General features: G+C 35.5%; 1 protein-coding gene across 1 annotated transcript in view; it reads left to right on the top strand.

Annotated features, from left to right (window-relative positions):
- Nucleotides 1-17,089, top strand: part of EMC5 (ER membrane protein complex subunit 5) — a 77,530-nt gene that overhangs the window by 45,036 nt on the left and 15,405 nt on the right. The window contains exon 3 of the mRNA XM_068379698.1: nt 14,009-14,112. Coding sequence (XP_068235799.1) covers nt 14,009-14,112 — 104 coding nt within the window. The remainder of the gene's footprint in view (nt 1-14,008; nt 14,113-17,089) is intronic.

Raw genomic sequence — 17,089 nt, 5'->3', positions numbered from 1 at the left:
AGTGGGTGAGGGCTCAACCACTACATTCCCCTAATTCCATAACCTTTTTTAATCTTTCTCTTGAAATGTTTTTTATTGTTGTTTTTTGGGTTGTCCGGAAGGCTAAGAAGCCTTTCGCATCCTGGTTGATTTGGCGGGTGGTCAAATTCTTTAATTGAGAAGCGCCTAGATTAGAGGTTTTGATGAGGTCCTGTAGTATGGGTTGTAACCCTTGATACTTCAGCTCCTAGGAGTCGCTCAGCATCCTAAGAGGATCGCGAGGCTCAGTAAGGAAGACGTACTTAAAAAAGGCAGAGTAATTGTTCAAGTCGACTTCCTTACCAGGTACTTATTTATTTTATGTTTGTTATTTTGAATAACTGCTAAAATGAAATACAAAATCCTTAGCTCATAATAATGTAAACAATTAATGCTGGTCTCTACCCACCCCCCTGGGTGTGAATCAGCTTATATAATCACCGGCTAAGTTTAATATTGAAAAATGTTATTTTTATTAATAAAATAAATTTTTGAATATACTTACCCGGTGATTATATATTAAAGGACCCTCTCTTCCTCCCCAATAGAGACCCAGTGGACCGAGGAGAAAATTGAGTTCTGTGTTTACATTGAGTACTGAGTACCTGCACGACAGATGGCGCTGTTGAAGTACACCCCCTACCTGCATAGCGATCGCTGGCGGATTTTGAACGTAGAGTTTTTCTGTCGGGCAGCAGAGCTGCAGCTTATATAATCACCGGGTAAGTATATTCAAAAATTTATTTTATTAATAAAAATAACATTTTACAGTTAGTGGGCAATTTGATAAGGACTTAGAAAAAGAAGATTTATTTTTAAAAGCATTTGAAGACAAAAAACAAAAACACAAGGAAAATTTACAATAAACTATGATACAGAAATATAATAAAGTTAAAACATTCCTAAGCAAAAACAAAAACATAGCAAGAGTTCACGTCAATCATTTTAATCTCTTAGGCCTAATTGTTGTTTGTCTCCTCTATTTTTGCTGACCTTGGCTTATCTTTACCTTATCAATAAAATTTTGTTTGTGACTGTTTTACTGTGACTGTTTTACTTCTATCTTTTATACTGTTATTCTTCAGTTGTAATTCTAATATGAAATTATATATATATATATATATATATATATATATATATATATATATATATATGTGTGTGTATATATATATATATATATATATATATATATATATATATATATATATATATATATATATATAATATACTGTATATACAGTAAGTATATATGTATGTATATATATGCATATATAAATGTATATACAGGTATATATATATGTATATATATATATATATATATATATATATATATATATATATATATATATGTGTGTGTGTGTGTGTGTGTGTGTGTATATATATATATATATATATATATATATATATATATATATATATATATATATACATATACATATATATATATATATATATATATATATATATATATATATATATATATATATATATATATATATATATATATATATATATTAGAGATGGACATATCTGACAAGGTTTTAATGTTATTCCATTAAATAAACATAGATAAATAAACAAAAAGAATCAGAATGATCTATAGTAAATAAGTTCCATTACTCAAAACTTTGACTGCAGAAAATGGTTTGACACCCAAGTGGGCCTGACCATGGCTGTCTCGAATACAGGCCTGGTCAGTGGGGTAAGAAGTCAGCTTGAGTAGGTTGTTTGATATGGGGACGGGATAAGGAATGAGTTTGGTCGCGATAAGACGGACCAGATTAAGACCTCAGGCCAACTAGGACACCTTATCAAGGACATCTGGCCATCCACAACTCTTCTTTCTTTCACACAAGCACTCGCTGTACATACACACTTTTTTTTTTTTTTTTTTATTCTACGGATGATAACCCTCATGGAAAAATTAAGGAATCGTACACACCAATAGGAGATGGCCTTGAGTAATCTGGCTAAAGAATTAGATAGACAAATAAGAATTAAAATTAATAAAAGAAAAATTTCCCGTGGTAGTAGCCTAATTCCAAACTATACTTACATAACAAAAATTGTAAAAATAAAACACTGTTAATGTGCAACAACAGTTTATTTTTTTAAGTTTATCATCGTAATTGGAAATCTTTCTTCATTACACTCACTCTGGTTTAGATAAGGCATGATAAATAAAGAGAATAAGTGTAACAAATTATTCAAGCAAAAAATAAAAAGTAAACATCTCCAGCAATTTAGAATAATTTAACATAATTTTTTACACAATCACCTGATCTTACTGATCTTAGTGAGTAGCCCTCTCCATATTCTATATTTCCTCCAAGATGTGACTGTTCACATGATTAACTGTCGTATGGTGAAATGAGCAATGGTTTAACTGTCAAGGTGATTAACTGTCGGATGATGAATTGTCTTCGTGATGAAAAGACAAGTGATCAAGTGACGAGGGGTTAATTGTCACATGATTAAATGACGGGTGATGAAAAGTCGTGACACCCTCAAAAGAACGTTAGCAGCTTGCCCCTGAATGTCAGCACACTTTCTCAGCATGTGAAGGGTCACGAAGAATACCATCTCTGCTTGGATTCGCAGGGTCATTGACCTGGCACTGAATCCCGACCCTCCTCCAACTCGACAATCTAGAGCTTATGACCTTAGGGGCGTTGCAGCTTCCCTAGCGTTCAAAAGAAACTACTCTGTGACACAGGTATTGCAAGCAGACGTGTGGAAGCATTATACGACCGTCACTGCCCACTACCTGCAAAACGTGACCCACAGGAACATGGAGGCGTTCTCCACTGGTCCTATGGTGGCTGCATACAAGTGGTTTAAATACCTCAGGCTCCTCGATTAGCAGATGGTTAAGGCAAAGGTTACCCTGGATTAGTCTGGGATAAATGCGTAAGGACTGGCTCTTTTATTCTTTCATCTTTCCCTCTCTTGGGGAATTAGCACCCAGGGTCTTCTGTAAAGTTGGCCTCACCTATCTGCAGGTAAAACCATTTTCCTTGTGTAACCTACTATAGAAACATAATCATAGTTATCCAAGTGTTTGGGAACTAGCCATTACTTTAGCATTTTTAAAACTTGGTAAGGATAAGTTTTTAGCAGCAAACTACCGACCAGTTGCATTGACATGTTCATGTAAGATCATGGAGAAAATGGTCAATGCAAGTCATGTGGTACCTGGAGAAGAATGGTGTTTTATCACCTATCCATTGTGAATTTAGGAAAACGCATTCAACGACTGATGTGTTGAAATGATTTGAGTCCTCATGAAGCCTTTGCTTCAAAACAGCACCATGTAATAGTCTTTTTTTTTTTTTTTTTTTTTTTTTTTTACCTCAAAAAGGCATATTATACTGCATGGAGATATGGTATACTTAAAACTATTCATAATTTAGGATTAAGAGGAGAGCTACCATTGTTCATTCAAGCATTTGTTTCACAAAGATTTTTTTCAAGTTAGAGTAGGAAATGTCAGGAAGAGGGAGTTCCCCAGGGTAGTGTGCTGAGTGTAACCCTATTTGCACTAGTCATAAATGGGATATACTCGGTCATTCCTAAAGATATTCTCTCAACACTATTTGTAGATGATCTCTCCATATTATTTGCTGGATCAAGAATGTTGATGATTGAGAGAAAACTACAACTCTCAATTGACAAAATTATTCAGTGGGCTGATATGAATGGATTTAAGTTTTCAACAAGCAAAACTACTGATGTCCATTTCTGTTGTATTCGGGGAGTACATCCAGACCTGGATATATACATCAAAGGTCAATGGATCCCATTTATAAGTAAGGCTAGATTTTTAGGATTGATATTTGATTGTAGGATTACATGGGTTCCTCACTTGAAAGCTTTAAAAGTTAAGTGTCTTGAGGCTTTGAATCTTTTAAAAGTTTTGTCCTATACATCATGGGGAGCAGACTGCAAAACTATTTTAAAATTATACAAGGCCTTAATTTAAAAAAAAAAAAAATAGTTATGGGTGTGAAATATACTTCTCAACCACCCCAAGTTGACTAAAGATTTTAGATTCTATACACCATACTGGTATCAGATTGGCCACAGAAGCTTTTAGAACTTCACCTATCCCCTGCCTCCTTGTTGACGTTGGAGAATTACCTTTAGACCCTTACCGAAAGTTTTCTATTGTTCGGTATTGGTTTGGGTTGCAGACTCCCCAGTTCTTTAGCCTTTCAGATTGCAAGCCTTTCAAGGCACTCAACATACTTTGAGAATCACCCAAAATCTCCTCAACCTTATGGTTTTCAGGTGAAACAATTATTGAACAGTCTTGATATAATTAGAAGTAAGGAGCTTCCATTTAAGATATCATCAACCCCTCTGTGGAAATTACCTGAGATATCTTTTTGTAAATATTTTATTGGTGTCAAAAAGAATATGAACGACTTAGAAGCCAGATTTTTTTTTTTTTTTATGGAATATGTTGCAGAACAGAGAGAATCAACTTTTATATATACTGATGGCTCCAAATCGGATGCTGGCATTGGATTTGGAGTACTTAGTAATGATTTTAATGGTAGAGGTGTACTTCCACTAACAGCTTCCATATTTACTGCTGAACTGTATGGCATACTAACCACTATTTAGAAAATAGCGTTGGAGGAGGAGGGTAATTTTACCATTTTTAATAATGCAAGGAGTGTCTCTCAAGCTTTAGAAGTTTTTAATTCTAGTAACGCTTTAGTTTTATAGATTTTAGAATGGCTTTTTATTATTGGACTGAGAGGTATAACAGTTCAATTTTGTTGAGTTTCACCACATGTAGGTGTGTCTGGGAAAGCGAAGGTAGATTTGCTGGCAAAGAATGCTGCATCCAAGTTGCCATCAAGAAGGTATCCCATTCCCTGTAATAATTTCTTACCTATCATCAAGAAAATGTTTTATAATAATTGGCAACAGCACTGGGATAGTCTAGATGGCAATGAAATGAGAGAAGTAACAAATGTCATATCTCCTTGGAGGGTTAACATGATGCCCTGAAAGTGGGAGACGTCTCTTTGTCGTCTCTATATTTGTTACACTTGGTTGATACACAAGTTTCTGCTATATGGCCAGCACCAACCATATTGTGATGACTGTTTGGTACCCTTGACAGTGATACATTTTTTGATTGAATGTCTCACTTATAGTACTGAAAGAAATAGACATCTGTTTAAGGCTCAAGGTGAGGATGGCAGGTTTATCCTTGCCAAGATTCTCAGACGTGTCGTACCGTACTAGTGGTATTTTAAAATTTATTTCAGAAGCAGGTCTTCTGAGAGCTATTTAACTGTTAAAAGGATGTTTTTGAATTTATTGTTTTAAACTGAATTACAATTTATATATTGATTTCTTTTTTTATAAAAAATAATATCGGCATCAATGACCTAAGATGTCAGGATGCCAGATAACCGATAATCAGTCAATCAATCAATTAATACCGAGAAGCCAGTTGGTGCGGACTTCCACCATCCTAAGGGTTAAGTCATCCGTATAAATAGGGAAGTAATTTGTATTTTTCCTAACGATACAAACCTGTAGCTATTCATACAGATTGGTCCGCCAGCACCTGTCCCCCTAGAAGTCCTACCTGCAAGCAAAAGTGGTTTCTCAACCGAATCGTGTAAGTGAGCTGGAAGCCTCACCCCACCTTCTAACTAGGAGGTGGATGGTTAACCCTCACTAAAAGTCTTATGGCTTGTCTAACTGCTTTGCCGAAAGTAATATCCCCATAAATAGCTACAGGTTTGTATCGTTAGGAAAATTACAAATTACTTACAAATTTGTCCTATTAGTTACTGTATATATGACGACTCTTCAATCGATATCCACCTCCAAAAGAATATGCTAGTCAGCATGTTGACTACAAGGTAAGATCCATAAAAATGGATGGAATTCTATGAATTGAATTTACTATTTTAATACTGACCTAATACTCAGTCATCTATATCCCTCTCCACCCACTTACAGTGATGCAAAAAGTTTAGGGTGTATACAGGTCCGCAACATGCAGTACTGGTTATAAGGCTTAGGTCACACATCTGCAACTAAGTTCTGGAACTCGTCGTTAGAAAACAACTATATTTTTCAGGATTCCCGTTCTACAACGAATCCCCCTCGAATATGAGCAGAATATTGCGGGTGCTCAACCTGTCGCACCCCCGGGTGAGGCCTCGCATGCGGTTGACCCAGTCGGGATCACACTGCAAAGATTTTGGAATGTTCAAAAGTGTGGCAACCTTCAGCTGCGAAAATTCGAAGTAGAGTCCTAGGCGAATCGTACCTCGCTACGACCTGGCAACGTTTCCTTTACAACAATTGTAGATATGTACGACGAAATTGTTGTAGTATCTAGCAAGTTTATGGAGCCTGCAACATGGGAATACAGCTTCACTAACATTTTGACATTTTATTTTTTATTTTGTAATTTATTTAATCTGTGATAAAAAAACATGACTGTTTGCTTTAGTTATTAAAATCTTTTAAGAAAACGAACGTTAACAAATAAAAAGTTCAATCATTATCAATAACTTCAATAATAAATAAAGAATATGAATAGATGAAAAAATGTTAAATGGTCACCATAAATGAAAACAGTAAAGAAAACAAACATGAATAAATAAACTGTTTAATCATTACCAATAACTGAAATGAAAAATAAAGAATATGAATCGATATGAAGATGTTAAGTAGTCACTATGAATGTAATCAAGAAAGAAAATGAACATGAACAAATAAAATTTTCATTCATTATCAATGATTTTAATAGAAACTAAAGAATATGAATAAATAAAAAATGTTAAATGATCACTACGAATGAAGTCAATAAAGAAAATGGATGTAAATGAATAAATTGTTAAATCATTATGAATGACTTAAATAGAAAATAAATATTATGAATAATTAAAAAACATTACTATGATGAAGTCACTAAAAAAACATGAATAAATAAAATGTTATATCCATATAAATAAAAACATGTTAAAAATGGTCAGGTTTCATGAAAAGAACTTTGAAGATCACTAGGAATGAATGATATGAATAAATAATATGAAGTTAGGCATCTGTTTTTATTTCTTTTGGTATTCGAACGCTTTAGATATATTACAAAATATCTGCCAATGCTCTATATAGCATTGTAATCTGCCATGGCATGTGTTGCAGTAGTCCCTCAGATAGTTCCGTTGCACCTTTGCAGACTTGGTAGAGTGGTTTCCTGATGCTACGTCGTTTATATCGGCCTTCATATACCTCCTTGGACAATTGTTGTGCACTTGCTGCAAAGTCGAGTGGCAATCAAGAGGTAATCGAGCAGCATTCTAAAGCCCTCACAATAAATCGCACAGGAATCCTCAATATTTACAATTATTCGCCGGCTTAATACCATGCTGAACTCAGTAGGCAGGGGCTCGCGTTCAGCTCAATCGCACACTCCGTCTAACAATTGCCCAGGTCCAAGAATTAGCATGCGGAAATCTAGCCGGAAGCGTGCGATAGGTCATTCCGGCATAAAACAGCAGAACAAATGCTAGACTTTCCGCGATTTCTTGGATTTTTTAACCACACAGCGAGTCGCGGAGCTTAGTTGCGGATGTGTGACCCAAGCCTAACTCTGCATATATTTAATGTTCCTCTCATGGTGTTATTTATTGGAACAATTTGTCATCAGAGGGAAGAGTGAGATAGGAGAGAGGGAAATCTTTTTTTTTATGTTTTTATTAGAGACTGGGGAGCCAGTGACTTTTATGATCCTAGGCATGATTATGGCTAGGTACGTATTAGAATAATTAATATTATTTTTAAAGATCCATTTTTTAGATTGACACAATGAAAAATATTCCATGTCAATATGCCTTGTTCTTTATTAGTCTTAAAAGTTTCACTACCATAGTAGTTGAAGAGTGAAAGTGTACTGTAGTTGAATAAGTGAAATACAGAAATATTGTCTGCTTTGGTAAGGCAAACTTGGTGTCTGCTTATGGATGTATGTTTCAGGTTAAATTGGCAGAGCTTCAGTCCTGCGTAAACTTGTGAAACAGGAAGGCTACTTTGGATCACTTTTTTTATTTTTTTCTACATGTTTGACATTTTATGCTATATAGCAATTGCAAATTTTACGTTTTTTAGGTTTAAAGAAAAGGCATAGAAATTTATTAAACATCCATTTTAATCACTAAGGTTTTAAAATGTGTAATAATGAAATTATATAAATGAAAAATTTAAAAGTACAAAAAGATTATGCAGAATGATATAGAAAGGGCAAAGAATCTTTTTACCATATTGTGATCACCTGTGAGTACAGGGCATTACGACCCAATGGACTAAAAGATTAGAGATCCTATGGGTGAAAAAAAAAACTAAATCCTAGTAGTTTCCTCATCAGAGAAGCCTTATAGTGTACAGTATACATAAAACTGCAGTTGTATCTTTGTGGAAGTTTAGGTCAAGCACTGATTTGATGTAATGAAACCTTAGAATATTTCAATATTTTGTGCTGGCCATTGTACAGTACTAAAATATATTTTATATTTAGTATTTAAATAATTCTATTCTATTTTTTAAGACCTCACATCTGGTATTTCTTGTAAAAGTGGATATATATATATATATATATATATATATATATATATATATATATGTGTGTGTGTGTGTGTATATATATATATATATATATATATATATATATATATATATATATATATATATATATATATATATATATATATATATATATATATATATATATATATATATGTATATGTGTATATATATGTATATGTATATATATATATATATATATATATATATATATATATATATATATGTATACTATGTGTATATATATATATATATATATATATATATATATACTTATATATATATATATATATATATATATATATATATATATATATATATATATATATAGTGTGTATGTATGTATGTGAGTGAGCGAGTGAAGCCTTGCAAGTGCTGTGAAATCTCTTTAGAAGCCATCTTAAAGCTAATGTTATGCCCTCTCTTTGTTATACTGTATACTGTATTGTTACTCTATACTCTATGTCGTACTGTAGTGCTCTGATAAGCAGACTGTTGCTATTGACTTGTGTATGGTGATAGTATTTAAAGTGGAATATCATTGACTGTACTTCTTTCTTATCAAAAAGAAAGAAAATAACTTTTCTGCTTTTTCAGTATTTCTCTTCTCAGTTCGAGATGGTTATCATGGCATACGTCATAGTTAAAGGCACACCTGGTCATGCAGGTGTTGAGGTGGAAGGCCTCGATAGTGTTTTACCAAAACGTGAAGAAGTGTACGGCCCTATCGTTGAATCCTTGGGGTTTACTTTTGATGAAAATGGTGTTGTAACGAAAAAGGCTGGTTCATTTGGAGGATGCGAGCCCCTAAGCTGTGGGAAGAGAGTGCTTACTCTCCAGCCATATATGTATCCAACAGATGTTTTGAATAAATTGAGGGAAGCAGGTTTCAAAATAATAACTTCTGCTGCAATGTCATCTGGGGCAATTGTATGGACTCTTGAATTACACTGAAAAATTAACTTCATCTCTTTATTGCAAAAAGAAAAAAAAAACTTTATAACTACTGATTTTTGAGTCCTGTGAAAGACTTCATAAATAAAATATAACAAGCAATTTCAACTCCCTGCCAATAGTGACTATAATGAGAAGTATGAAGGAATTTTCATTGGAGTAGAATATATTTATTTGTTTTTGGTCTTGTTCTTGCATGTAGCACAGTAGTTGTACAATGTTTAGACTGCATAATTTTAAATATAGGGTACTCAATACTGGTACTTTAAACATGATTTTGTATATACAGTATTTAGTTAAAGTTAATTATGCTTTTGGTTGATAGTTGCACTACAATTATGCCTCTGGTGAAATCACAGAAATACTTTTTTTTTTTTTTTTTTTTTTTGTGTAGGTAGATTAATGCAGGTTGATGAATGTATTCTAGGACTTTAATATATACACTAGTAGCAGTAGATTTATGTGAAGTTGAGGTGATTTAAAGAATAATAATTGATTGATGATATTTCATTTATAATCTTATTCCGTGCATATTATGGGGTATAGGTTTTTTTTTTTTCCTCTCCCCCCATTTCTTGGATATTTAAAAGTTTGGCTAGGTAAAGGATTTAGGTATCTTGCTCCATTGGCATTTGCTTTAAATGACTTCCTCAACAGGGGGAGATGGAGGTACAGTGATGCCTCAGGATACGGTTTCGTATCCTGATTTTTTCGTATCCTGAGTCGCGTTTTACATGTAAATAGCCTAATCCATTCCAAGCCTTACGAAAAGACACCTTTTCTTTCATAAACACGCTAAACTGTAGTAATAAACATGCAATGCAGCCATTTCTATCATTCATTAATTAACCCAACCGTTAAAAACAGCCTAATCCATTCCAGAAACCACCATGAGATTATTCAATAATGTAGTTATAGCCTAGTTATCCCCTCCAAGCCCTAAGAAAACGGTCCATTTTCTTTACTACTGTATAAAAGTTACGGTACTGTATGTAAAGCATTTGGATCAGTGAAGGTGTATTGTTACCGGTACACCTAAATTAAGGGTTGATACCCTGAAAAAAAAGGTACTGTACTCTCGGCGACGATTTGGGATCTCGTAAGCTTTTCGTATCCTGAAAATTTTTTCGTATACTGGGGCATAAAAATCTTTGTATCGCTTTTCGTATCCTGAATTTTTCGTAAGCAGAAACTTTCGTATCCAGAGGTATCACTGTACAGTAGTTTGCTCTTTGGTTCAGGATCCCTTGACACGGAAGATGAATGCCATGTTGCAGGTCGGGTTGAGCCTGGGTTTTCAAGTGTTTCCTCTATTTTCTATTATTCAGGCAATGTTAAACAAATTTAGGATGTCATGAAAAATAATGTGGTTTGCTGGTCTGTTATCTGGTATTGCATTTCCCAAAAAATTACCTTTCAAGACCATTCTTCTATGACAACCTCTCAGGGAAGTAGTTCAACCTAATCCCCACATACTTCAGCTATCTGGTTGGAGAATTCTGTATCCTCAAAAGAAAAAAGTTTTTTATGCCCTCTAGATTGTCTATTTTAGCTTTGAAAAGTGGCAATCCACCCATAATTTATAGATACTATTTATTATTATTATTACTATCCAAGCTACAACCCTAGTTGGAAAAGTAAGATGCTATAAGGCCAGGGGCTCCAACAGGGAAAAATAGCCCAGTGAGAAAGGAAATAGGGAAATAAATAAATGAAGAGAACAAATTAACAATAATTCATTCTAAAATAAGTAACAACGTCAAAACAGACATGTCATATATAAACTATTAACAACGTCAAAAACAAATATGTCATAAATAAACTATAAAAAGACTCATATGTATTTTGATTGGTGCAAATCCAGGTAAGTTTTGGTGACTAGAGCCAATTTGGATAATAATGTTAAGCTTTGCTTTTTCTTTTTTTTAATGAGAAGAGATTCTATATCAGCTATCAAGTGTTATAGGTCAATACTTGATGCTGTCCTCAAATATATTCGATATATCATCATTGGGTGCTATCGCGAATATTTTGTTATGGAAAAATCTCTGGTTATCAGATCATTTAATAGGAATTTAGATGTGGTATTACAGTAGTTTTAAAGTCCCCATATGTATCTGTTGGAAATTCTCTCTCCTTCAAGGTTCTATGACAAAAACACTTTTCCTGTTAGCTTTGGCTAAACATGATAGGGAATTGCAGGCCATTTAAAAAAATGTGGGCTTTATAGTTAATAAAATGGTAGTAATGCTTTAGCAAAGTTTTAGGGTGTAACATGATATCAAGACAAAAAGGTTGCCTCACTTTTTTCCACATTTCCTTATTAGAGAGTGAAGTAGGTAGTAATTCAGAGAATAGATCTTTGTCCAAATAGGGTGGTTGCCATTACATTAGACATGGTGGATACCGAGAAAGTTCCTAATATTTTTTGGACGATTAGGGTGCCGGGTCATCCTGTCTCCAAAAAATCTATATCTTTAATTATTAGAGTGTGACTAAAACTCAAATGAAATTGGATTTGTGTTGGACGCTGGAGTTGATTGTTGGGGTTCAGGAGGTTAGGAGTTTTGCTACTTTGCTTATCTACGTTTTTTAATCTTTCCTTGGGAAGGGTTTTACAAGTAGCTCAATGGGATACAAAACCAGTTTTTCCAAAGCCCTATCGAAGGAATCCTTTTTTTTTTTTATAAAGATTACTGGGTGTTATGGTAGCTGCAGGTGGTATTTTAGTTTGTTGGCATTTTGGATTTCTATTTACGGTAAATTTTTATTGATTATAGTGCCTTTAAGTTTATATTGTTTTTTTCTGCCCTTATGACAATTATTTATTTAGTCTTCTCAATCTTGGATCATATATTGCTAAAGGATGAAAACAGGTCCCTCTAGCTTTCGAGGTAAAGTCCATGCGTTAATGATAAATTCAAGGTGAGATGTTCAGGTTAGGCCAGTTTTTAGGTTGAATTACTTATTTGTGTAACCCTTTTACCCCCAAAGGACGTACTGGTACGTTTCACAAAAGCCATCCCTTTACTGCCATGGACGTACCGGTACGTCCTTGCAAAAAAATGCTATAAAATTTTTTTTTTCATATTTTTGATAATTTTTTGAGAAAATTCAGGCATTTTCCAAGAGAATGAGACCAACCTGACCTCTCTATGACAAAAATTAAGGCTGTTAGAGCAATTTAAAAGAAATATACTGCAAAATGTGCTGGGAAAAAAATAACCCCCTGGGGGTTAAGGGTTGGAAATTTCCAAATAGCCTGGGGGTAAAAGGGTTAATATCTTGCCTTCATCTGAAGTTAACCACCTCCTTCAAATGGTAGGACTCATCCAAGCGAGCTTCATTGAAATATAAAGAGTATTAGTAAGAAAATTGATTCTTTCAATACATTCCTAATTCTCCTCCACCTCCTGTCTGACCACTAATGTCAAGAGGATTTTAGGATTGATTCTACATTTTATACTGAAGCATGCGTATGCTTGGTTTAAAGGTTTAAAGGTCCCTCATGAACGGCAGAGGCAAGGGACAGTGACATTGCCCTAGCAATCAGGACAATGCCCTAGAGACTGACCATATATTATATGATCAGCGCCCAAGCCTCCTCTCCACCCAAGCTAGGACCAGGGAGGGCCAGGCAGTGGCTGCTGATGACTCAGCAAATAGACCTATAGGCTCCCCCAAACCCCCCAACCTTAGCTCACAAGGATGGTAAGGTTGCAGACACTAACGAGTCTGAGCGGGACTCGAACCCCCGACTGGCAAACACCAGGCAGAGACGTTACCAATCAGGCCACAGTTACCATTGAATCCACAATTGGAGAGAGGGAGAATGGTAACTTTAAATTCTTAATGATAATGGTTGATGCGAACGAGTTTTGAAGAGTAAACTGCTGTTGTGCATTGAAATAATGTATTTTGTTATCTAAAATTTAGTTTGTTCTTGGTACATTATATTGTTACGAAAAATTATTGTCCTACTGTGTTATGTTTGGCTGTGAAAGCTACTCCATTTTATGGAGGAAATTTATGTTTAATCTTTGTGAATTATTCTTTTAATGTTATTTCATTAGAATTTAGTATATATTTGATAAATAAATTTATTTGAAACATCCATCTACATAATTTGTTTGTAGGTGTTTTATTTAAATATTGATTTTTCTTGAATTTTGTAGTACACATTGTACTAATGGAGCTAGGATGTCCTACTAACTTGAGTTTAGCGGATTGGAATGATTGTTCTAATGGAGATTAGACTGCAGCTTAAGCATATGTATGGCTTGTTAGGGGTGTTTGTAAGGTTTATACTGTATATTCAGTACTCGGAACTATTATTGTCTGATGGAACTCTTTGTTTGAAGGAATAGAATGTATAATTTGAATCTGAGTCCAATTTTTCACAAACATATTCTTTCAGATTGGTGTGCAAGGCCTCTTGAGTCTATTTCTTGCAATGTATGGAATTCTTCATATCGCTGGAGATTTCAAGGAAATTAGAGCTAATGTGCAACTTCAAAACAAGTAGGTCATTTTGATGTAAAAAAAGTTTTTCTAATAACTTCTTATCTTTATAGCTCTTGCTTATTTCTTAGTGTTACATTACTCTTAAATAGTTGTCTAGTAAGATCTTAACTTTAAGATGAAGTAATCTTGGAAAATCTTATATTAGCTTCTAAAAGGCTTTACATTATTGGATTTACTCCTTAGGTAGTTTAAGAGCCTATGAAGAAGTATTATGGAATAATGTACACTGTTTGCGATTGAAATAATTGCAGGCTGCCCTCAATCTTTGCTATGTAGCAGACACCACCTTAAAGATAAAAAAAAAAAGTGAAATGTTGGTCCTCTAAACTCAATTTGTTTCTGCACAAATACAATCCTTCCACTATTTATATTGGGTACATTGTTTTCGGTGAAGCTGAACTAGCCCTGATAATTTTAATGAGGGATAACTACCGCACCTGCTAGTTAGCGGGTGGGAGTACAGTAGTCGGCTACCCTTCTCACTCACACACCTGGGTTGAGTAACCACTTTGCTTTCTTGGCTCAGTAGAGACAGCCATATGGCCCGTGCTCTGACAAATTTTAATTTTTCTTTTCACGTGTGTGCGTGTGAACGATTTGTCCCATGTGTACTTGTCCAGGTCCAGAAGGCCACTCTTACGGTACCTACATTTCCGGCATTAAGATGGACACCCACCTGCTGTGTCCGACCTATTGGGGCTGCTGGTGTTCAAGGGAGGACACCTATATAGAAGGTTGTCTGCCTCCCAGTGGGAAACGTTTGGGCAAAGGAAGAAGTACAAACGTGATTCTTCACCTTCGGGGTCTTCCTCGAAGTCGAAGAAACACCAGTCTTCTACTTCTTCCTCCCAATCTCTTCCGCCGGTTCTTTCTGAAGAACCACAGAGTAGCAGTGCTGCCTTGGTTACTCCAGGTCAACCTTAAGTTGCGGGACGGTGTTAACTTCCCCTAGTGAGTTGGCCCCTCCCCTTCCCACAGGGGCGCCTTGGTTATGTCCGAGTTGGTTTATTTTTGGCCATCACTGTGCATTGGTGGCCTCCCCTCGAAGGAGGTTCTCTTTTACCTACTTCAGAGGAGAGTGGAGAGTAGGCGTTCTTCTCCCTCCGCAGAGGTTCCTCCTCATTCTGAAAGCGTTCACAGTTGTACACCATGGGTAAGTCCCATTCACGAGCAAGCGCTCTGGGTGAGTCTTGTTCATGAGCGCGCGCCAGGGGTGAGTCGTTCATGAGCGCTTGCCAGGAGTGATTCTTTCACGGGTGGGTCTCTTTCACACTCACGTACCTGGCGGGAGTCTCGTTCACATGCATGTGCCAGGCAAGAGTTTCGTTCACACGCACGTGCCAGGTGAGTCTCGTTCACAAGTACGCCATTGGCAAGTCTTGTTTACGAGCTCGCGCCAGTGGTGAGTCTTATTCACTAGCACGCGCCAGCTGCAATCATGATTAAGAACTAATTACGAGTCATGATCCTCATCTTGTTTCCAGTGCAACTTTTTGCCAGAGCGCTCTAGCTCTTTGAAGCTAAGCTCTCCGGAGCTCGCAGTCACTGTACTCACTGCTACCCAGTTCTTTGCCACTGGGGTCTCACAAGACTCCGTGAATCTCCAGGCTAGCTCACCGGGTAAGCTCTCTGTCCGTCTTCTAGGAGGTACCTAAGTTTTATGAATAGAACTTACCTGGCAGTTATATACTGAGCTATATATATATAACTGCCAGGTAAGTATTCATAAAACTTTGTTTTATCATAAAAACTCCATTTTAAATATTTAACTTAGCCGGTGAATATATAATAGCTGCAACTCTGTTGCTCGACAGACACATACATAAAAAACTCGCGAGCGATCGCTATGCAGGTTGCGGGTGTGCCCACCAGCGCCAACTGTCGGCCAGATACCACTCTCGGATGTAAACAAAACCTTCAATTTCTTCTCTGTCGACGTGTCGACAAGACGTACTTTTACTCGCTGTAGAACCTGGAGTTTTCTCAACATATTTGGTGAAGTACTTCATTTTGGTTTGAGCTTTCGCAGTGCAGGTGTTTTATCTTCATCTTAAATCTTGAACTCGTTTTTGGATAGATTTAATTTTTGATGACAAAGAGAGTATGGACTTTCTTTGACTTTTAAATGGCCGACCCTTCCCTTAGACGGAAGTGTGTTTAGGCTTTTAGCAATTATCTTATCACGTTATAAATTAATTATAGATTTTCCTCTATATATTTTATATCTCACCGCCTTTATTAGGCCTCTTCGATTAACTTTCCATTTATAATAAACATAAAAATAAATTTTAATGATTTGTTTATATGCGACCTTTCCTGAGAGTAAGCGGTCCTAACTTGGAAACCGAAGTTAAACAACGTTGAGCCCTTTCAATCGTAAATAGCTTTTAAAGAGCTAATGATTTAAAACTTTTTAAATGAATATTTTTTAATAGATATTTTATGAAAGATTTTCTTTGAATAGTCTTCGTACTGTTTCAAAGATGAACTAACGTTTGGTTTATTTATGCTACGCAGTTTGCGCTCTATCGTTACGATAGAGAGAGAGAGTATCAGGGTTTCACTTTGCAGAAAGAGTAAATCGATTCTGACGTTTTGTTCATTCTTCTTTCAAAGCTTAAATGTTTTAACTTCTATTTTAAAGGAACTTTTTAATTGAAAAACCTTTCAGTTTTTTTCCTTTGGTCAAATAACATGTTTTTTTGACGAAACGTAATTGGGCTCTTCTCTTAGGTGCGAAATCAAGAGAGAGAGAGAGAGAGAGAGAGAGAGAGAGAGAGAGAGAGAGAGAGAGAGAGAGAGATAGAGACGGAGGGAGAGAGAGGAGAGAAAACGTTCCGTTCAAGCGGGTAACGTTGTTCTCGAGTTACTCTCGTCCCTAGTCTCTGTACGGGGAGAAAGGATAAAACGTTTTTAGTTTTTTATTCTCGTCCCCAGGCAATGTACGGTGAGAGATTGAAAACGTAGTTTTGAA

Source organism: Palaemon carinicauda, chromosome 1, assembly GCF_036898095.1.
Source record: "Palaemon carinicauda isolate YSFRI2023 chromosome 1, ASM3689809v2, whole genome shotgun sequence".
Lineage (NCBI taxonomy): Eukaryota > Metazoa > Arthropoda > Malacostraca > Decapoda > Palaemonidae > Palaemon > Palaemon carinicauda.
The sequence above is the reverse complement of the archived record's forward strand: the minus strand, read 5'-3'. Positions and strand labels throughout refer to the sequence as shown.